This window comes from Cervus canadensis, chromosome 26 (assembly GCF_019320065.1).
Source record: "Cervus canadensis isolate Bull #8, Minnesota chromosome 26, ASM1932006v1, whole genome shotgun sequence".
NCBI classification, from domain to species: domain Eukaryota; kingdom Metazoa; phylum Chordata; class Mammalia; order Artiodactyla; family Cervidae; genus Cervus; species Cervus canadensis.
The window spans coordinates 648,298-671,996 of NC_057411.1; the positions used below are offsets into that span (position 1 = coordinate 648,298).

At 39.0% G+C, this 23,699-nt stretch overlaps 2 protein-coding genes across 10 annotated transcripts in view; both read right to left on the minus strand.

Annotated features, from left to right (window-relative positions):
- The window catches only part of FRYL (FRY like transcription coactivator), a 252,923-nt gene that overhangs the window by 110,692 nt on the left and 118,532 nt on the right, over window positions 1–23,699 (minus strand). For all 9 annotated transcript variants that reach the window (XM_043448225.1, XM_043448226.1, XM_043448227.1 and 6 more), the window contains 3 exons: window positions 21,018–21,071; window positions 17,837–17,976; window positions 16,487–16,583 (listed from right to left, as the gene is read on the minus strand). In XM_043448225.1, the coding sequence (XP_043304160.1) occupies window positions 16,487–16,583; window positions 17,837–17,976; window positions 21,018–21,071 (291 nt within the window). The remainder of the gene's footprint in view (window positions 1–16,486; window positions 16,584–17,836; window positions 17,977–21,017; window positions 21,072–23,699) is intronic.
- On the minus strand, window positions 5,311–7,091 carry LOC122428300 (abl interactor 1-like). Its single transcript, XM_043448230.1, is given in 1 exon segment — window positions 5,311–7,091. A coding segment is annotated over 1 exon segment (1,167 nt). The 5' UTR covers window positions 6,969–7,091; the 3' UTR covers window positions 5,311–5,801.

Consider the following 23,699-nt stretch of genomic DNA (forward strand, 5'->3'; position numbering starts at 1 on the left):
AATTTTAACTTTCACGATATAATCTACTACTGTCAATCTTCCCCATTTTTAAGAATGTTCTTGTTTTTCTCTAAGAATTTAGCTGAACGCCTACTTTGTTGTTGTTTAGTTGCTAAGTCATGTCCGACTCTTTGTGACCTGGTAGACTATAGCCCACCAGGCTCCTTTGTCTATAGGACTTTCTAGGCAAGAATACTAGAGTGGGTTGCCATGCCCTCCTCCAGGGGATCTTCCTGACTCAGGGATCGAACCCATGTCTCCTGCACCAGCAGGCGGATTCTTTACAACTGAGCCACTAGGGAAGCCCTCAACATCTACTTCAACAAGTTCTAAATTCAGGAATATTAGCTTCATAACCACAAACCCTTAAACTACAGACTATGCAGATGAAAAAACAGTCACTGTTGTACTATTTTCTCTATCAGAAACTTAAAAATGCACTCCTGGGTAACTCTCTGTGACACCTATAGGAAAGGAAGCTTTGATTGAGCCAGGTCCATATTCCACATAGTCCGATATTCTACCATAATAATATCCAAAAGAAACTCCAACTTCAAACAATTTAAAATTAGTTATGGTTTTACTAGTATTAGAAATTTTTCATTTAAATGTTTGTTTTATTTAGTTCTTTAAAAATTACATGTTAGTTCCTAATATGGAAAACATATCAAAACATTAAAACCAGAAAGTAAAATCCCTGCCCCTCCCCACACATGTAATCACTACTGGTATATATCTGCTTGCAGGTTTTTTCCTACACTCACCCACCCACACACCTTATTTTTACTTAACGGAAAGATGCATCTTTCCCTGTCAGTACTGAGCACTCCTTACACTATTTAGCATCAATATAAAACTCTGTGCATATTATAATTTATTTAATGAGCTCCCTATTAATGAACATTTCATTCCAGATTTTCAATATATATGATGTTATACAATAAACATCTTACGTATTTGGCATTATTTACTTTTATAGTTCCATGGGAAAGAGTTCAAAAGGAGGAACTGATGAGTTAAAGGTTATCCAAGTCATCATTTATAGAGATTCTAGTTCTTTATATGTGGGGGTCTGTTTTTGACCTCTCTATTCTATCAATTAACTCACATCTATACTAAAATCATTCTTTCTTAATTATAAGAGCTTACTAATAGGTTCTGATGTCTGATACTGCAAGGCGTCCCTATTTTTCTTCTGAGACAGCTTGGCTATTGTTCTTTCCTATTCAATTTAGAGCCATCTTTTCTAGTTCCACAAAATTTGTCTGTTACAGATCAATTTGGGGTAACTATATTCTTATACATTTGCAAGAAACACCTTCCCACTTCTTTAAAGGCTTTCAGGAAAGTTTTACAATTTTCTGATTTTGCCTTTTGTTATTCTTAAGAAAATAAACATATGAAGAGATGCTTGCTTTCATCAGTAATAAGAATGAAAATACACAGTTGAGTTCAGTCGCTCAGTCTTGTCCAACTCTTTGCGACCTTATGGACTGCAGCACGCCAGGCCTCCCTGTCCATCACCAACTCCCAGAGTTTACTCAAACTCATGTCCATTGCGTCAGTGATGCCATCCAACCATCTCATCCTCTGTCGTCCCCTTCTCCTCCCGCCTTCAATCTTCCCCAGCATCAGGGTCTTTTCAAATGAGTTAGTTCTTCGCATCAGGTGGCCAAAGTAGTGGAGTTTCAGCTTCAGCGTCAGTCCTTCCAATGAACACCCAGGACTGATCTCCTTTAGGATGGACTGGTTGGATCTCCTTACAGTCCAAGGGACTCTCAAAGAGTCTTCTCCAACACCACAGTTCAAAAGCATCAATTCTTCACAACAAACTATGGAAAATTCTTAAAGAGACAGGAATACCAGATCACCTTGACCTGCCTCCAGAGAAATCTGTATGCAGGTCAAGAAGCAACACTTAGAACTGGACATGGAACAACAGACTGGTTCCAAATCGGGAAAGGAGTACGTCAAGGCTGTATATTGTCACCCTGCTTATTTAACTTATATGCAGAGTACATCATGAGAAATGCAGGGCTGGATGAAGCACAAGCTGGCATCAAGATTGCCGGGAGAAATATCAATAACCTGAGATATGCAGATGACACCACCTTACAGCAGAAAGCAAAGAACTAAAAAGCCTCTTGATGAGAGTGAAAGAGGAGAGGGGAAAAGTTGGCTTAAAACTCAACATACAGAAAACTAAGATCATGGCATCCGGTCCCATCACTTCATGGCAAATAGATGGGGAAACAATGAAAACAGTGACAGACTTCATTTTGGGGGGCTCCAAAATCACTGCAGATGGTGACTGCAGCCATGAAATTAAAAGACACTTGCTCCTTGGAAGAAAAGTTATGACCAACCTAGACAGTTTATTAAAAAGCAGAGGCATTACTTTGCCAATAAAGGTCCGCTTAGTCAAGGCTATGGTTTTTCCAGGAGTCATGTATGGATGTGAGAGTTGAACTATAAAGAAAGAAAATACACAAGGTGTCATTTTACCCTTACTTGATGGGAAAAAAACTAAGTCTGACAACACCAAATTGTAGAAATAAGGTAAATGAATGAGGACTCACAAACATTGCCTGGTCAAACTTTAAATGAATTTTTTACATAGCCTGCAACCTAGTGAAGAACGCAGTGTGTCAGCACAAAACGTGGCACCTGGGCATAAGGACGGTTTTAAGCTGAAGGCAACAGAGAAAGAACAGAGGAGGGAAAAGCACTCTGCTCCTCCTTCCTCCCTAGAAGCAGCCTCCTCTCTTCCTTTTCGCTAACCAAGAAGAGGACAAACCGCTGTCACCAGCAACACAAAGTATGCACAGAGATGGAGCTGCACAAAGAAGCCCACTGAACAGTCCTTATTTTCCGTCGGTTTCCCCCATGTATTCACCTCCCCAGGGTTTACCACCTCTGGCAGCCCGAACTCTTTCCCTTGTCTTGTCACTTCTCCACAATGTACTGTTCTTTGCTAAAACAGGTTCTCAGGTTCAACCACTCTTTGAGTCTTCCTTCTTTTCTGTGAAGGCCTTGAGATGTTAAGTAGTAAACCTTTTCTTCCACTAAGCTTACTTCTGTCAGTTTAATCTGTAGGCCCCAGTTACTAAACTAAAATAAGGATGTTTAGCTACATACTTCATACATTAATCTTAGTAACATAATATTGAATGAAAAAAGTAAGTCCCAGAGGAAAGAAAAGTATAATACAGCTTTTTAGAAAGTTCAAAAATAAGAAAACTTTAATATATTATTTAGACATACATGAAAACATGCTTTAAGAGTTAAGGGAATAATTAACATAAAAATCAGTATGATAGTAAGGAAGTAGCCAGGGAATGGAATAGGAGCTTTACATAATTAGGATTAAAATTTTAGGTAATAGTCAAATTCTCAGTCTTAGGTGGTAGGCTCATAAGCAACGTTACACTGTAAATAAACAAAAACACAGGCAGTCATGTAGAGATCAACGACAAAAGTGTGTCTTGAACCAAGGTTATGATTTATCCAATCTGTGCATCTCAGGATTCAACTAAAACCAAACTCATAGGAATTCTTTACATTTGCTTAAAATTTTACCAGCTGAGCTACCGGGGAAGCCCTAAAATTGTTAACAATGTAGTTTATAAAACACCTCATCAATAAGATGAAATTGTAATAAACATGTTAAATATAACCAAGAAAGTTACAAACTAGACCGGGGATAATACAAAGGATTATAACTGCTCAGAGATGATCACAATGCTTCTCGGGGATTAGATGAAGAAGAGATTTATATTTAAAATGAAGATAATTTATTTCTTACAAAGACTAACCAGGTACTTATCAGGAGGAGGCTGAATTTCAGCCTTAATAATGATCAGGAACTAGTTCAAAAGTGGCGAATACAAGACAAACATCAGATAAGAATAAAGATAATTAAATTACAATGAGGGGCAAGAGATCCAATAAGGAACTATTAGTTTACATTTACTCACTTTAATGAGAAAGTGACCAAATTCACACCACAGGAAGGAGAGCCCTGGGATTTTTTTTTTTTTTTAATTGGAATATAATTGCTTTACAATGTTGTGTTAGTTTCCACTGTACAACAAAGTGAATCAGTTATATGTATACATATGTCCCCTTCCTACTGGCTCAGATGGTAATGAATCTGCCTGCAATGCAAGGGACCTCGGTTTGATCCCTGGATCAGAAAGATCCTCTGGAAAAGGGAATGGCAACCCACCCCACTATTCTTGCCTGGAGAATCCCATGGACAGAGGTGCCTGGTAGCTATAGTCCATGGGGTCACAAAATTTGGATACAACTGAGCGACCAACACTTTCACTTCCTCTTGAGCAGTCCTCCCACTGTCCCGACACCCTGACCCTCTAGGTCGTCAGGAAGCACCACGCTCCATCCCCTGCGCTATACAGCGGTTCCCACTGGCTACCTATTCCAGGCATGCTGGTGTGTAAATGTCGGGGTCCCTCTCTCCACTCACCCTGCAGGACCAGGATGTGTGAGACGGTGCCTCAAGCAGAGGCAGGCACACAGCTGACACGGCCCTCGAAGGCTCGTGGTGAACCCTGACTCCAGGACCAACGGCCACAGCCACAGCCTGGCCAAGTGGCTCGGTATTTACTGCTGACCATAAGAAATCAGAAGGAACATTCATCTGAAATTTCCTGGCGATGGGTACTGTCCTAAAAGCCTGAACTTGAAATTCAATTAGAAGAAAATGTACTCTGAGGGACACCCCCATGCTATCCATCATACAAGGGCTGAGTAACCAGCTGTGAACAAAATTTTTCAAGGTCTCAGATAACCTTTTAAAAAGAACCTGACCTTACAAGAAAGAAATGAAGTTTATGCATCAGTTTGTAGAAGCTGAGATTTTTAAATGCCATGCTATTAACTGTGCGTGACTGCCTGCTAAGTTGCTTCAACCATGTCTGACTGTGCGAACCTATAGACCGGTGCCCGCCAGGCTCCTCTGTCCATGGGGTTCTCCAGGTAAGAATACTGGAGTGGGTTGTGATGCCCTCCTCCAGGGGATCTTCCCAACCCAGGGATTGAATGAGCCTCTCTTACATCTAACCTGCATTGGCAGACGGGTTCTTTTTTTTTTTTTTTTTGGTTCACTTATGTATTTATGAATGGAAAAGATTTATAATGCAAATTCACTGATTAAAAAACTTAGGTACAAATTACAACATTACAGGTAACCCTTTGTTTTTGTTTCACGTGGAGAACTTAGAGACTCAGTTCGTTTCAAGAGACCTAAGTACGAGTACTCCAACTAGTATTACACAAATTGGAAGCATCTTGGATTTTTTAAAAGTATATTTCAATACATAAATTTGTATGCATGCTTTAAACAAACAGTATATTTCAAGAATGAGCGCGTCTACACAAAAAGTATGACCAGCACCAGCGTTTAAGTTTCTGATTTTCAGCATTAGTCTGACAGAGCGTTAGTGACCGTGCTGCACTGACACGTGATGGCGCGATCTGAGTCACCATCTGTCAGGCAGATCCCACACCCCCAGAGCGTTTAGGCTGGTCATCAGGTTAACAATGCATAAGGAAGGACGTGAGCACAGTCTGTGACAGGCAGCCTCGTGCAGAATGCTGTTCAGCAATCCGCAAACTGCCTCAGAGATTTATGCTTACAGGTAGACATTCAATTATACCAATAAAACAGCATGTTCTGAAAATATGGGCACATTTTAAAACATTTTAAGACAATTCTGTTAACCATAATAGTCCCACAGTATGACCGAGTGATAATAAGAACCTACTTTAAAAGCAAAAATTTAATCAGTATAGTGCATGATTGACTCCACATAGTTTCCTGGGAACAGACCAGTCACTCGATTGCAGACTCCTTCATACCAGCCATCGTCATTTTTCTTTATTACATAGATGATTGCACCCTCCATAAATGACAGCTCATCATCCTTGTCTTTTGTATAATCGTATATTGCCACAACTTTCTCAATTTAATTCTTGGGGGCCCAAGCAGGATCCCCATCTGCGTATGGGTCGTTATACTGAACTACCGCGGCCTCCTCATCTTCATAATCCACTGGTGGTGGAGGTGGCGGAGGTGGCGAGTCGTCAAACAAGGGGATGTCATCTGGTGGAGGTGGTGGAGGTGGAGTTGGACTATCAGCAACTGGCCCAATGGTGGGTGGCGAGGGTGTAGGCACGGCGATGGGGATGCCAATACTGCTGCTGCCACTGTTCTCTCGGCTGCCGCTTCCTCCACTGCTTCCACTGTGTGTCCTCGGTCTCTGATTTAAAGAAGCCGTCCTGCCTGGACTATGCTGACTTCCCAGCCTCGCAGGGCTTGTCATGTAGTCATTAGGAACTGTTGGAGGTTTAACAGGCTCAAGGGTTTTGTAAGGAGTATTTCGTCCCAGCGTTCCCCGGCCTGACATGGGAGGACTCGGTGGTTTCTGAGTAGGAGGATTTGTTCTCGACAGTGTGCCAGTTCTTGCAGGCTGGTTATTTCCATGCTTGACACCGTGGCCCACATCATCCAGAACCGTATAGTCAATAGGTTTCCGAATATACCTTACAGGTCGCTCCATGTTCGCAGGTGCTATTATTTTGTGAGTTCTTGATGTATTCTTATTTGTCGTCAAAATACCAATCTCTCTTCGAGCCACTTTCTCTTTATGAATGTCCACAGTCTGTGAGATGTGATTGATGGAGGACTCCATTCTCCGGAGCTGAGAGGCCTGGATGTCCAGCAGTTGGAGCACATTGTTAGCCAACGCATTTATCTGATAAGCGACACTAGCTAGGGATTGGGTTGTATAGGCTTTGGTCTCTTCTAAAGCTTTTCTCTTGTCTGTAGCCTGTATGTAGTTGTTTTCACAGTAGTCCGCTACTCGGGTCAGGTTCTGGTAATTCTCAATCAGCGCCCTCTTGCCGGACGGGATTTCCTCCTCTAGTAACATCTGCAGCTCTGCCATTTTCCACCCCTCCGCATCGCTTCCTCTCGCGTTAAAGAGACAGAGGCAACAGCAAGGTCCGCGGCGGCTCCGAGCACCTCACAGCCCGGATACAAACCGCCTGCCCGCCCTCCCGCCTGGTATTGTGGGGAGACGGGTTCTTTATCACTGCTGCTAGCCCATAATAATAACAGACCAGGACCTAAATTTATTCTACATAGTAAAGTCAGAGAGCTCAGCCTCCAAAACAGTCTTAGCCTTTCTCTCCCATTGGTAAACTGAAAGTATAAACCCAAAATTCCTCTTGCAATTAGGGATACTTTAAGTAGGAATTTTATGACTGACTGCCTAATTATAAGAAGCTTTCCAATCTTTTATAGGCAGACACATCCCACCATTATAGAAGCATAATGTTAATAATCACATCTCACTGATACAAGAATTTTGGAATATTGGCTGGGCCATTAAGTACGATCTTGGCATGGCAATGTTTTATGTGCTATCTTGAGTACCTCTTCTTAGGGCTACACTATTCATCTCATGTTAACAACTTATTGATCAGAGACATGCTAATACTCACTTATATAATCAAACTGCAGACCACAGGAGTTTGCTTCTGCAAAAATCCCCCAGTCAATAACGAAACAAGAAACTAAAACCAGTAACTCCAAAATGCTCCCTTAAGTTCACACCAAGCTGCTCAACTTATTATAAATAAATTATAATCAAATCATTATATAATATTGTAAAATATTTTCTTCATTAGAGTGATAAAAAATGTCTTTCTACACTTTTTATCACTCTAATGACGAAAAGCTGAGCTTTTCTATTCACTAGTTACATAACCTGGAGGAAGTTTCCACTTTTTTACCTGTGAAAATTGCAGATAATAGATTAGAACCCATAATTACCAGACCAGAGATAAAAAACTGAGAGAATGCATTACAATAGGAGATTGATTTTTGTCCTTGAACTTTTTCTATCCTTCTCTAAAAAGGACTAGGACAAAATTCTTACCTCCTAGGAAGGTAGGGCAGATGAGGGAACTAGAACATAGGATGGAGACACTGAGGACAAGGCCTCATAGGAAAAAATGGCAGTAATCCAGAGTTCATTAGGAAGCAGGGAGGCAGATGTTTTCTCCTAGCCTGATCTTCCCCAGAATGGGCCAAACAAAATATGCCCGAAGGTAACTAAAAGGTTACTGAAGTCTCTGCTACTGTCCTCTACGTCCCAGTTGTTGTTGTTCAGTTACTAAGTCATCTCTGACTCATTGCGAACCCATGGACTGCAGCATGCTAGGCTTCCCTGTCCTGTAGTATCTTCTGGAGTTTGCTCAGATTCATGTCCATTAAGTTGATGATGCTATCTAACCATCTTATCCTCTGCCACCCTCGTCTCTTTTTGCCATCAGTCTTTCCCAGCACCAGGGTCTTTTCTAATGAGTCAGCTCTTCGCATCAGGTGGCCAAAGTTTTGGAGCTTCAGCTTCAGCTTTGGTCTTTCTAATGAATATTCAGGGTTGATTTCCTTTTGATTAGTTTGATCTCCTTGGGAATCTCAAGAGTCTTCTCCAACACCACAGTTCAAAAGCATCAATTCTTCCTTAATCAGCCTTCTTTATGGTCCAGCTCTCACATGTGTACATGATTACTGGAAAAACCACAGCTTTGACTATATGGACCTTTGTCAACAAAGTGATGGCTCTGCTTTTTAATATGCTGTCTAGGTTGGTCATAGCTTTCCTTCCAAGGAGCAAGTGTCTTTTAATTTCATGGCTGCAGTCATTGTCTGCAGTGATTTTGCGGTCCAAGAAAAAAAAATCTGTCACTGTTTCCACTTTTCCCTTTCTATTTGCCATGAAGTGATGGGACTGGATGCCATGATCTTAGTTTTTTGAATGGTGAGTCTTAAACCAGTTTTTTCACTATCTTCTTTCACCCTCAAGAGGTTCTTTAGTTCTTCATTTTCTGCCATTAAGTCCCAGTAAGCCCTCTGATTAACCCATCGATGGTTAAAACAAAGTAGATATCTACCACTAGGTGATGCCAACCTGTATTCGGGAATAGGCTGTATATGGATCAAGCAGCCTGACTCCCAGAACTTCCGGTGACACTCACAGCGCTAATCACACAGGCTGGCCCCAGACACATCAGTGACCTTGCAATAATGCGACACTATATTTGTCATGAATAAAATTTTCTGTGCCCCACTCACGGTGCTGTGCTGTGGTTTTACCGTAATGACTTCCTCACAGGGATGTCTGGTGTGCTCTAGGCCAGAGATATGAAACACAAGCTAACTTATACCCATACTTTCTCCTATTTAGTCTTTACTGGCTCCAATTATGCCACAAGTCTAACAATGAAAGCTAGGGACACTACTTACCCATGTTGCGTGCTCTCTATTACTACCTTAATACTGAACTACCAACACTTTTCAAGTGTCTGTGTGCTGAGTTTTTACCAGGCATCTTATATACATTATTGATGACACTTATAGCAACCTTACATGGTAGTATTTGCCCCGTTTTGCAGATGAGAGGACTGAAATTTAAGTTGGAGCATACTTCTCTAAAATATACTGTGTGCCCAGCTTCTGATCTATGAAAATACATTTAATAAATGGAACAAATAAGGAAAAAAGCTTTCAGTTTTATCATATTGTAGCTAGAAAAGAGACAGAGAAACAGAAGTGAGAGAAGAAACATTATCTCAGTTTTAATTTTTAGAAGAAAAAAAGCACACTCTCTAAAAATTTTAAGAATGGACACTATTAGAATGCTCAGACATTCTTGAAATTCCTACTTATCCCCCTTACTTACAATAACAAAAACAACAAAAATTCCCAAACTGAATCTCCAAAAAGGGGTGGGGTGGGGTGGAATCCTATTTCAGTTTATAGAAAAATGTTCTAGTTCATGGAGTAATAAATAGTCTCATCTGTAGTATCAAGAATTTTTCAAATCTTGTCATTTGCATGACTAGAAGCAGCTCAAATTCTACTTGAACATTCAAGCAGGATATATCAAGTGGACTCTAAAGAATACTCAAGTATTCCAAAGCTATTCCTTAAATCTAATGCTTTTAGCACATCGTTAAAGTGGAAAACCACAAAACCAGGTAAGGTACATATACCTCAGAGTCAGCAAGTTTCATTCATTATGTAAATAACCAGTCCTCAATGAAAAAGAGAGTAAATAAACCCATGACTCAGCAAGATCACAAATAACATCATAACATTCAGGGCTGCTCACTAACATCTAAAATGGCAACGTCAAATCTGAAAATCCTAAGGATCTACCTCTCCACCTTCTGATGCTTCATAATAAGGACAAGACTAAGCCAAAAACTTGAAGTGGCTCATAGGCCTGGTTTCCTAATCTTGTCTGTTTCAAAGAACAAATGTATGGCTAAAATTCAATATGAAAAAAAATTACCTCAAACATTCTAAATGCTATGGCGTTGTTTAAATATGCTTTTTATCAAGGATTCTAAAGCCTCTGGTACTAACATTCTAACATTTGTAGTCGGCCATGACCCCAAAATTATTCTTCTGACTTTCCTGAAAAAATAAAATTAGTCCTTTATCATCTTGATTTAATTTTGTTCCCAGTGTTTTAAATCACACTGATTTAACCAGATATTTTCCCATTACATTTACATAATCTCAATCCTTTGTCTAACTTATGATTTAAACTTTAATTTTATAAGATGCTGGCCATTTCACCTAATTTTATATCACTGATTTTACCAGTAAGAATAGTTTTATTTAAAAAGAGAAAAAGCTTTATAATCTTTAGCAAATCATTGTAACTAAAAACATTTATCTATAAGATAAAAACAACAGATAGCATTTATTAGACACTTCCCATGTTCATATTATCATATCTAATTATTATATTTAATTCTCATGATTCTTTTATAGAGGAGGAAAGAAACTGTTAGGGGAAGCACACTGACTGAAACCGCCCACCCTGGCCAGGCACCATAGTAACCATTTGCATGAGTTGTTTTATGACAGGAGATCCTGATAAGGAATACGGAACTAATAAGCCACCACCAGCCGGAAGAGTTCGGGAAAGGTCAAAAGGAAACACCGCGTGTCTGTCCACTTCCCAGAATCCCTCTTGCTAGCATCCATCTTGGCTGCGTGCGCCACCAGGAAAGACTCTGAATTAGAATGACTGGCCAAACACCACCCGGAAACGAATCCCATCACCACGAAACCCAAGACTGAGAGCCATGCGGCAGAGCAGTTCTCCTGGGTTCCCTTACCTACTGCTCTCCACCCGGGTGCCCTTTCCCAATAAAATCTCTTGCTTTGTCAGCATGTGTCTCCTCGGACAATTCATTTCCGAGTGTTAGACAAGAGCCCAGTTTCGGGCCCTGGAAGGGGTCCCCCTTCCTGCAACAAAATCAGTGAGTAATAACTTGTCCAAGTTACACAGCAAGTAAATGACACAGCTGGGATTAAAAAACATTCCCAAAGTTTATCAGAAAGATCAGGTGGTATAAGGGACACAGAGCTCTTTGTGTATTGTGGAGAGTTCTAAATATATGATCATGACACATCATAACGTGTGATAAGGACATGACAAATTAATAAACAAATAATTTGTAATATATGAGATCAAGCACTAATCCACAACCAATATGTACTCCCCTTTTAAGACTGACCCAACCATGTATCGATATTTCACTACACTCCAGGTTACCCCTGGAGCCATCCATCTCATCAAAATAAAACTGAATCACATATTAATACATGTATATTATGTGGGACAAAAGTAACAATCGTATTAAATTCAAAATATACTACCATTGATTACTCTCTGCATCTATTAAATCCTACATCATTTTGACATGGAAAAAAATTGGGTTCGTTTGTCATGATAGCTCAGAAAGTTCTATTGATTTTTACTTCATTTTCTGTAGTTGCAGTTATTTTGAAGAAGCTAAAAAGACTTGCCTTTTACTGGGAAAGAGAAAACCTATATAGGATTTTTAAATAACGAACATCAAAAAGAGACTTGCTCCTTGGGAGGAAAGCTATGACAAACCTAGACAGCATATTAAAAAGCAGAGACATTACTTTGTCAACAAAGTTCCGTCTAGTCAAAGGTATGGCTTTTCCAGTAGTCGTGTACAGATGTGAGAGTTGGACCATAAAGAAAGCTGAGCGCCAAAGAGTTGATGCTTTTGAACTATAGTGTTGAAGAAGACTCTTGAGAGTCCCTTGGACTGCAAGGAGATCCAACCAGTTCATCCTAAAGGAGATCAGTCCTGGGTGTTCATTAGAAGGACTGATGCTGAACCTGATGCAAAGAACTGACTCATTGGAAAAGACCCTGATGCTGGCAAAGACTGAAGGCAGGAGAAGGGGTCCACAGAGGACAAGATAGTTGGATGGTATCACTGACACAATGGCCATGAATTTGAACAAGCTCCGGGAGTTGGTGGTGATGGAGAGGGAAGCCTGGAGTGCTGCACAGTCCATGGGGTCGCAAAGAGTCGGACGTGACTGAGTGACTGAACTGAACTCATGCTTTTGGTATGTATTTTATTTTGGTATATATTTCTTTGATGAGTGCATTTGAATGAAAATATGAGGATAATGGTAAAAGAGAAAAAGGGTATAAATGTTGTTGTACAAAAGAAAATAACATAACACTGTAAAGAAATTATACTCCAATTAAAAACTAAATTAAAAAAAAAGAAATGTTAAGTAGAAAAGGAACTGTAGGTTAGAAGAGTATGATAAAAGAACCAAAAACAAGGATGAGCTATGAGAGCACTGTATTTCCCCTTTTTACACTTTGAGTCCATGTGAACCATGGATATGAAAGGATTTTGTGCAGAGGACTTGAAAAATGGGCGTGAAAGGATTTTCTTAGGTTTACAGACCTCGATTTTTTTTTTTTATCCTACTAGAAGAGTTATCTGGACTATTAGATTTTTTAAAGGAACAAGAGGCAAAGGAAGATCAAGACAAAGACAATGGGGAAGGGTAAAAGAACAGCTGAGAAGGAAGGGTAAGGGGAGAAAGGAAACCTTCCAAGGGTTTGTCTGTGCACTGATGTTCTGAAGGCAGGGCCAGTACAGGTCACTTTCAGATGAGAAGAGGCCAGCTCCTAAGTGGAAGACCATCACAGCAAACAAAGGAGAAAAGGCATCCAAGAGCCGGATCACGGAGCAGCCTGAAAGTCAGTGCATGGAGTCTGCAATTTCTTTCGCTGGGAGAAGAAATTCCTCTATCATTTAACTAAGAAATGCAAATACTGATGACTAAACTCCTCACAAGATCTACATTTAGCATGAGATCAGCCTTGATGAGGCTTCCCAGGTAGAGCTAGCGGTAAAGAATATGCCTCCCAATCCAGGAGACATAAGAGACTTGGGTTCGATCCCTGGCTCGGGAAGATCCCCTGGAGGAATGCATGACAACCCACTCCAGTATTCTTGCCTGGGGAATCCCAAGCACAGAAGAGTGTGGCGGGCTATGGTCCATGGGGTCACAAAGAGTCGGACACAATTAAAGTGACTTAATATGCATGTAATCTTGAACGCAAAGCCCAAGTCTGTTCATGGTATCATACTTCTGGCCCTCAGCTCCTTCTATATCTCTACTCACTTCAGCCCTAGGATCCAGCTAAACTGAGAGATCACAGAAAGCAAATCTGGCTTTCAGAAAGCACAACTTTCAGAGGAAACTTCTTTCCCACATTGACTAAATAAATCTTTATGAAAGGTACAAATTAAAGTGATTTTACCTTTGATTAATGTATTTATCTATTTCACATATTCAAAGTCATTAAACTTTTATTTTAAACAAAATACAAAATAAGAAAAATTTATTTTTATCTGTGGGTTTCAGATATTCAGATTTCAATATTTTTTCACATACATTGTAAAAACAAAGGCAAAGTACACATGATTACATAATTCAAATATTTTTATATTGGTAATGGCAAGAAAAGACTATCAAATCAATTAACTTTTTATATCTTATACTTGCTTTTTCATGTCATATTAGGTATTCTACTCCATTTTATACAACAAAAACAAAACTCCCTGTCCAAACATGTCATATGCAAAATATGACTTTTTTTCTTTAGGTGACCTGATTTTTTTCTGTTTCCAAAACATTACAGCATGCATGGCTGGAAATACATGGATCATCTTTGAATGCTGTATAAGTTTTTAAAGACTACAAACCATGGAAAACATGCTTTCACATCAGTACAGGCGCTTGTACTGATCGTGAATAGTGAAAACATGTATGACATGATAGCTGACACTAAGTTACACACTTGTATCTTCACTGTCTCTGTCACTGGGACGGTGAGCTCAGGAGAGCAGTACTTAGAACAGCGCCACCCAGCGGCAGTCACCCCAGCACTTACTGAATGAATGAAAGTGAGAGAGAAAGTCATGTCCATCTCTTGGCAACCCCATGGACTGTAGTCCGTGGAATTCTCCAGGCCAGAATACTAGAGTGGGTAGCCTTTCCCTTCTCCAGGGCATCTTCCCAACCCAGGGATCAAATCTGGGTCTCCCACACTGCAGGCCGACTCCTTACCAGCTGAGCCACCAGGGAAGCCCAAGAATACTGGAGTGGGCAGCCTATCCCTTCTCCAGCGGATCTTCTCCACCCAGGAATCGAACTGGGGTCTCCTGCTTTGCAGGCACATTCTTTACCAACTGAGCTACCAGGGAACCCCGTTGAATGAACTAACATAAATAATTCATTATCCTGAAAATCATTTGCACTTGACAGTTCGGATCACCCCTCAGTGATCTGATCACTGCTCAGATTGTTGAGCAGTGGGCTCAACAATCACTGCACAATTATTACATGTTGAAATGCAGGCTTGAGGGCTAGGAAGAGAATTTCTTTAAAAGTGGAGGCAAAAAGGAACTGAAGTAGGTACATGACAGGTGGCCTATAGTGACAGTTAGAAGCCCATATTTTTTTTTCCCATTTATTTTTATTTGTTGGAGGCTAATTACTTTACAATATTGTAGTGGTTTTTGCCAAACATTGACATGAATCAGCCATGGATTTACATGTGTTTCCCATCCCGATCCCCCCTCCCGCCTCCCTCTCCATCCCATCCCTCTGGGTCTTCCCAGTGCACCAGCCCTGAGCATCAGTCTCATGCATCCAACCTGGGCTGGAGATCTGTTTCACCCTTGATAGTATACTTGTTTCAATGCTGTTCTCTCTGAACATCCCACCCTCACCTTCTCCCACAGAGTCTAAAAGTCTGTTCTGTACATCTGTGTCTCTTTTTCTGTTTTGCATATAGGGTTATTGTTACCATCTTTTTAAATTCCATATATATGCATTAGTATACTGTATTGGTCTTTATCTTTCTGGCTTACTTCACTCTGTATGATGGGCTCCAGTTTCACCCACCTCATTAGAACTGATTCAAATGAATTCTTTTTAACGGCTGAGTACTATTCCATGGTGTATATGTACCACAGCTTCCTTATCCATTCGTCTACTGATGGGCATCTAGGTTGCTTCCATGTCCTGGCTATTATAAACAGTGCTGCGATGAACATTGGGGTGCACGTGTCTCTTTCAGATCTGGTTTCCTCAGTGTGTATGCCCAGAAGTGGGATTGCTGGGTCATATGGCAGTTCTATTTCCAGTTTTTTAAGAAATCTCCACACTGTTTTCCATAGTGGCTGTACTAGTTTGCATTCCCACCAACAGTGTAAGAGGGTTCCCTTTTCTCCACACCCTCTCCAGCATTTATTGCTTGTAGACTTTTGGATAGCAGCCATTCTGACTGGCGTGTAATGGTACCTCATTGAGGGTTTGATTTGCATTTCTCTGATAATGAGTGATGTTGAGCATCTTTTCATGTGTTTATTAGCCATCTGTATGTCTTCTTTGGAGGAATGTCTGTTTAGATCTTTGGCCCATTTTTTGATTGGGTCATTTATTTTTCTGGAATTGAGTTGCAGGAGTTGCTTGTATATTTTTGAGATCAATCCTTTGTCTGTTTCTTCATTTGCTATTATTTTCTCCCATTCTGAAGGCTGTCTTTTCACCTTGCTTATAGTTTCCTTTGTTGTGCAAAAGCTTTTAAGTTTCATTAGGTCCCATTTATTTTTGCTTTTATTTCCAATATTCCGCGAGGTGGGTCATAGAGGATCCTGCTGTGATTTACTTCGGAGAGTGTTTTGCCTATGTTCTCCTCTAGGAGTTTTATAGTTTCTGGTCTTACATTTAGATCTTTAATCCATTTTGAGTTTATTTTTGTGTAAAAGCCCGTATTTAACACAGTTTCTATTTAGCTCCATTTCACTAACATGATTTCATGTCTTAGATGGCAAACAAAGGTAGAAAGAATGGGGAGAGACAGGTACATGACATGCAACCATCAGGCACCCAATTACATTACAGGAAGTGTGTCTCTGTGAGCCAGAATTTTACATGTAACACCCTAAATTAGGTAACTGAAACATGAAAGAAAATCAGCGAAAAATAAGAAATACAGACTGCAGAAACGGAAGAGCTTACCTGCTTTAGAACTTCAACTAAAACTAGACAAAAAATGAAATCTACTGCTAAGTCTCTCCTTTCAAGAAGATAGTCTCTTTCACGTTGCTGTTCATCCCTGAAACAAGAATCGCAAATTAGGATTGCATTATGAAAAGAGCTCTTGGTTAGTATTTCATGTTATTTACTGAATTCCTAGTACATATGGTGTTTCATGGCAACTGTTAAAAGTTTTTGTAATTGTGTTCTCATTTTGTACATTAGGAATTTACATGCAAATCTCACTACTACATCTGTCAGAAATTAAACCTAATCTAAAAGAATTAGAGGGACTTTCTGGTGGTTCAGTGGTTAGGACTCTATGCTTCCAGTGCAGGGGGGTATGGGTGCAATTCCTGGACAGGGAACTAGGATCCCACATTGCCAAGTGGCGCGGCCAAAAAATTGAATAGAATTTATCCCCTACTGTTGTGTGAAAATTGTATAAATCTTAATTATGTTGAATAGGTTCACAGAGCTTTTTATGCCTACTATATCCTTCTACTTCTCTGTATATTCATCCTGCTAATTTTTAGAGTTTGATATTGAAACTTCAACTAAAAATCTTATCTACTTCAAAAAATTATTGTAATATATAATGGAACGATATGTAACCTTGTTCTGTATTTTCCAAGTCTCCTGTAAATGTGTTATCATATGTTCATAATTTTAAAAAAATAAAAAACATACAAATGGAAATTTTTAAATAAATAAAACCATATTTTAAAATAAAAAATAAAAGAACAAGAGGAAGAAAAATATGAAAATACAGTGCCAGGTCATCTTTTCACAAATCTAAGTTGGAAAATCACAAGTGGCATCTGCTGAAGTCTAATTCTAAACCATGGGCCATCATCTGAACACAAACAGATGTTTTAACTTAAATCCATGATCTCCCTGGGAAATTTGAAGAAAGAAAAGACAAGTTCAAGGATTTAACTCCAGGAAGAGTCTCAACTGTAAGAATATAAGGTTTGAGCAGTCTTTCAGTATCACAATTGTTTCCCTTCACAAACCACATGAACAGGACTTTCTCTGAATGTTTTTTAACTTTGTGGATGACTGCTAAAGCTCCTCACTGCACTGCTGAGACAGCGCTCCTGACATGCATTTCGGCAGGACCAGCTCCAGTAGGGACTCCTGAAGGGCAGCACCTACTTCCACTGACACCTTCACCTGATTCACAGTTCAAGTGTGAACCATCTTTTCCCTCTGTTACCAGTTTGTAACAGAAGTAACCAAACAGTAACAATCGTCAGCTGGTAACACTGTAGCCTCTTCACTGGAAGTACTTCAAGCCTAGACAGAAAAGTAAAGAAATGCACCACTTACCCCTTAGATTTTGTGCTGGACCGAGGCCTATACTCGTAAGACTCGTCTTCAGCTCCGTTCTGGCGTCTGTACCAGTCAAACAAGGTGCGGAGTAAGGAAGGGAGACAGTGCTCTGCTACGGAGCTCATAGAGCTTATCAGCTGAAAACACAAGATGAGGCCAAAGATGAAATAAAGACACCAAAGCGGCACGCTTCTAACTCTGCTCCCGTCACTTAGAAGTAAGCCACATTTCTAGAGTAAACTAACACGAAACATAGTCATTCAACACCAATAAATGTATTTCAAAATAAAAATAAGGGCTGGGAGTCTAGCCAAGTAATAAAGTATAGTGAGTTACATTTCACTGACTATTAAAATTTACCCAAATCCATGCAGTTTAGTTCAGTGGCTTTCCACCCTTCTCCTGCCTCCATATGCTACTCGTGTAAAGACATGACTGTCAGTAACATCCCTGATTATACTCATGACACCTCTGGGTGAACTGTTAAACACAACATGAAACAATCACATCCACTTCCTTTCCCTGGCCAGTTCCTCTCTACTCTTGTGAATGAAATATTCTAAAATGTTACCACTAGAAGGGATAAAGAGATGCAGAGACAGAGAAGACCACACCACATTAGAACTATGGGAAAAGCTCCACTTTATTCTCTGTTGCTATAACATGGAACAGAGAATTATAATCACACAATTTGTGATACTCATAAATAAACATATTAGAAATGTGTTATATACATGCTTTTCAAGCTTAGAATATATAAATGGACAGCATAAACATAAATGGAGTGGGACGGATGCCTGCCACTCAATCTGAGGCATCCCTTAAACTATCTGAATTGTAGGTTAGTTTTATCAGATTCATTTCATGAATGAACCCAGCTTGCCTGAAGAGGTGGTAAGAGGTACACCAGCTACCATTAGTCATCCCTGAGGTCACTTTTCATCTTGAGGATGCAGAGAAAAAACATACTCTCTTCACAAGAAACTCTGTATCTGAGTTGCTCATAAAATTAATATTTTAAAATTAGCGTACAGTAAAACACGCTTCACTTTGTTTGACTTAACTAAAAAAACTACAGGCTATGGGAATACTCAAGGTCTCATTCAGTTCCACAACCATAGGAAGTGTCAGTTAATGAAGATAAATGGCTACCTCTAGGAATTAAACATTTATTTTTCCTAATCTTTTCTATTTTTCATGTAACAAAGAATGAAACAGGTTGATTGTGCATTCTTCTTTTTATAATCTGTCTTCCTTTAATCATGCACTTATGATTTATAAATTATCATAACCTGACAGGTGAATAGTTTCTAATATAGAGAATTAAAATAAAAACAAGATTCTAATTTTATTTAAGCATTTTGAAATTTTATATTTCATTAACAATGAATACTATCAATTAAAGGAAATCCCTTTTAATATTTAAAGAAGGAAAAATAAAACATCATCTGCTACTAGAAATATATAAAAGCAGTTTATTTCACACATAGCTTTTATTGTAAAAAAGAATCAAGCTATTGGGCATGATAATTTAGTTTTATTAATCATTTACATAAGAAAAGAAATGGAAACTTCCTTAAAATATTGCTTAATAAGTTTCAAATTCTGATCATTCATTCATCATTAGTTAAATAGATTCAAGATGTGAATAATCTAAAATACTTTATATTACCTTTAAAATATTGGTAATACATTAATAATCACTAGTACTTAGTATCTTGTGTAATGGCATTAAGATTTGAAAAGGGCTGTATGAAGTGATCTTATTACCTTAACAGAAGCCTTCTTATTTATAGCTTCTTCTTAGACCAGCAGCTATTTACCAAGTGTATGCATCAGAATCACCTAGGGAGCTATTGTAAAATACAGGTGCCAGAGCACCACTCTTGGTCAGCAGAACTGGAGCAGGATCCAGAAACACTATTTTGGTAAGCTTCCACCAAGTAATTCTAATCAGTCATCTCTATCTAATCAAGCAGACTAACATGAGCATTAACTTCTATCTCCTAGATACCTAATTATGAGTAAAGTAGCTCAGGAATACTAGGTGGCAACAGAAAGCTGATCTCGGTTATTGAGTTTTGCAGACAATCAGTATATAATGAAATAGTTATTGAGCAAAGACAAATATGGTAAAAATAACACTTGATCAAATATTCACTATTAGCAAGAGGAAAGAACTGACATTAGAAAAATACCACTACATTTTAGATATTAGGATTCTATACAAAGATTTCTGGTTTGGGGGTTATTTTGGGGTGGGGGGTTGGCCATTGTATATTTTCTTTTTAGGCTTCTTTGGCTTTCGTGTCCATAGGCACTCCCCCTGATCTTTGCACAAACACAGCTACAAGTTTGAGCATGGGCTGTAGTCAATGCCTCCTAGGACAACCCACAACCACTGCAGCCGGAGACTGCAGATAAACGCTGCAGCCCTCCACTCTTCAGACAGACAAATATAGGCAACATTCTCGACAGCCCTCAGAATGGAACGAACCCCCAGTGCCCAGGGCAGTGATCTCTATCAGTTCTTCCTTTTCCCTGCATCACTCTCTCAAGTCTCCTCCCTAGAGTCTCTTTCCAGAACCAAGTCCTTGTCTCTGGCTCTGCTTTTAGAAGGGGGTGGAAAGGGAGAAAACCAGGCTAGATGCTTCAATATAAAGGTTCTGAGAGCCCCAACAGGAAAAAAAAAGTAAATGTTAAGAGGTCAAATACGTAAAATTGTGTATAAGGAAAGATTGAGGGATATAATTGGAAACCTGAAATTTTTCAAAGGGCATAATAAAGAGAGTACCAATGAAAAGCAAAGTTTTAAAATATTTAATAAACAGAAATCAATAAAGTTCACAGCTCATAACTCATTCTGTTTGTTTTGTTAAAACCAAACGACCAAGGAATTCCACGGCAGCTCAGCAGTTAGCATGCCGCACTGCCACGCTAGCAGCCTGCGTTTGGTCCTTGGCCAGGCTTCTTAGTTTGTGTGTGTGTATAATATATATGTATATATTTATATAAAAGAGACTATCAGCTCCAGACAGAATCTAGTGTATAAAGATATATAGGGCCACTAAACAAAATATAGAAATTTCTTAATCCTGGGTGTATATGTATTTGGATCAGACTGTTAGGATAAACATTTTCTTTTCAAGAGAAAAAAAAAAAAACCACACTGGCATACCTGGTCAAACTGAAGATCTTCACCCCTCTGGAGAGATCTAGATAATGGCTTCTCCTACAATTGAAAAAAAAGTATATGCAAAATATTAGGAAATTTACATATATTAAACAGTTGAGATCTGAAAGTTGGTTTTGATTTCTTTTGTAATTATTCTTTTGTAATTAATTAGTTCTAAGGGGAGGTGCTGATGTGCTAATATAAACAAAATTTAATTAATTTAATTTAGAAGAGCATACACAGCATGACCCTTTCTGTCAGCCTTACTATCTACTTTTCTTGCTTCCTATTCCACATAGAATTATTTAACTTACTGAATGTGAGAGGTGTCTCAGACTATGTTCAATTCTATTACAACTGATTCTTTTATTGAGATTCTTTAGGATGATTTTCTAAACTTTCTACAGAATTTTTACTTGAAATATGTATCATAAAAAACCAGTGCCATTCTTCAACTGGAATTGAGAAATTTAGAAGTTTTAGAATTTTAAATTTAGAATTTTAGAATTTAAGAGAAAAACTGGAATTTAGAAATATGTATATTCTGAAGCTTATCTATCCAAGAGTCCCAATTTCCCTCTCTCATTTATGACTCACCCTCATGAAAATAAACTCACAAACATATTTGCCATTGAAATGCAAAAATTCCTAATCTAACTATCAGAGAATCATGTTTCTAACTAATTTAATTGGAGTCGGTTAAATACTTGAATTTTATGTCGCTTCAGTTTCTTCTTTTTTATTTAATTTATTTTTATTGAAGGATAATTGCTTTACAGAATTTTGCTTTTTTCTGTCAAACCTCAACATGAATCAGCCATAGGTATACATATATCCCCGCCCTTTTGAAAATCCCACCCCATCCCACCCCTCTAGGTTGCATTACCTGAGCCATACAGCAAATTCCCGTTGGCTATCTATTTTACATATGGTGATGTAAGTTTCCAGGTTAACTCTTTCCATACATCTCACCCTATCCTCCCCTCTCCCCATGTCCGTAAGTCTATTCTCTATGTCTGTTTCTCCACTGTTGCTCTGTAAATAAATTCTTCAGTACCATTTTTCCAGATTCCATATATATTTGTTAGAATACAGTATTTATCTTTCTCTTTCTGACCTCACTTCACTCTGTATAATAGGTTCTAGGTTCATCCACCTCATTAGAACTGATTCAAATGTGTTCCTTTTATGGCTGAGTAATATTCCATTGTGTATATGTACCACAACTTCTTTATCCTTTCATCTGTCGATGGACATCTAGGTTGCTTCCATGTTCTAGCTATTATAAATAGCACTGCAATGAACAATGGGATACATGTGTCTCTTTCAATTTTGGTTTTATGGCGCTTGACTTTCTTAATAGGCAAAAGGTTTTTGGTATGTCTTTGGCACTTGAGTCCTTAAATACTAATCAAACTCTGGTAATTATCTTGCAGACAAGTCTTCTATCTCTAAAACCAACTACTATGCACGATAAACACGCAACATGATAATGATACTGTCCAATAGTATATATGCCCAGTTAACTAGCTTTAAGTCTCACAGCAAATTCAAGAGAACACTGCTTCTGTAAGTATCTAAAAGTTTGGAAATTACTGAGTTATCCTAATGTGACTTGTGTACTTAAAACCTGGGCTAGGGGTAGTGTAGGAGAGAGAATAAGCTGTTTCTTCCCAACTTACTTGACTTACTTGATCCCTCTTTCATTGTAATACTAAACTGAAAGGTTTTCAGTAATGTTTTGAGGAACCCTTATCTACATAGTTCATTACCCCATAGGGTATTTATACAATAAAGTAATGACTAGGAAGACTAAAAGAGAGCAATTAACTTTTCCAGAAACACTCACAATGTTTTCTTATACTCAACACTTTTCATTTCTCAATAAACTCACACTTTTTCAAAGATTTCTGAACATTTGATACCCTCACGGAGTTTTCCCTAAACCAAAAAGTGAGAGTTAGCTGTTTTTTACATAATAAGAACTCAGAAATGATGTTTGAATGCGAAATACTCATGTCACTAACAGTTAAAAAACATTAATTTCTTGGACTCCAAAATCACTGCAGATGGTGACTGCAGCCATGAAATTAAAAGACGCTTGCTCCTTGGAAAAAAAGTTATGACCAACCTAGGCAGCATATTAAAAAGCAGAGACATTACTTTGCCAAAGGTCCGTCTAGTCAAAGCTATGGTTTTTCCAGTAGTCATGTACGGATGTGAGAGCTGGATTATAAATAAAGAAAGCTGAGCACTGAAGAATTGATGCTTTTGAACTGTGGTGTTGGAGAAGACTCTTGAGAGTCCCTTGGACTGCAAAGACATCCAACCAGTCCATCCTAAAGGAAATCAGTCCTGAATATTTACTGGAAGGACTGATGCTGAAGCTGAAACTCCAATACTTTGGCCACCTGACGTGAAGAATTGATTCGTTGGAAAAGACCCTGATGCTGGGAAAGATTGAAGGCAGGAGGAGAAGGGGACAACAGAGGATGAGATGGCTGGATGGCACCACCGACTCAATGGAAATGAGTTTGAGTAAACTCCAGGAGTTGGTGATGGACAGGGAGGCCTGGTGTGCTGCAGTCCATGGGGTCACAAAGAGTCGGACACGACTGAGTGACTGAACTGAAGTGTACTGCACTAAATACAGATTACTAATCAAGGACTTTGTCTTAACCTCTC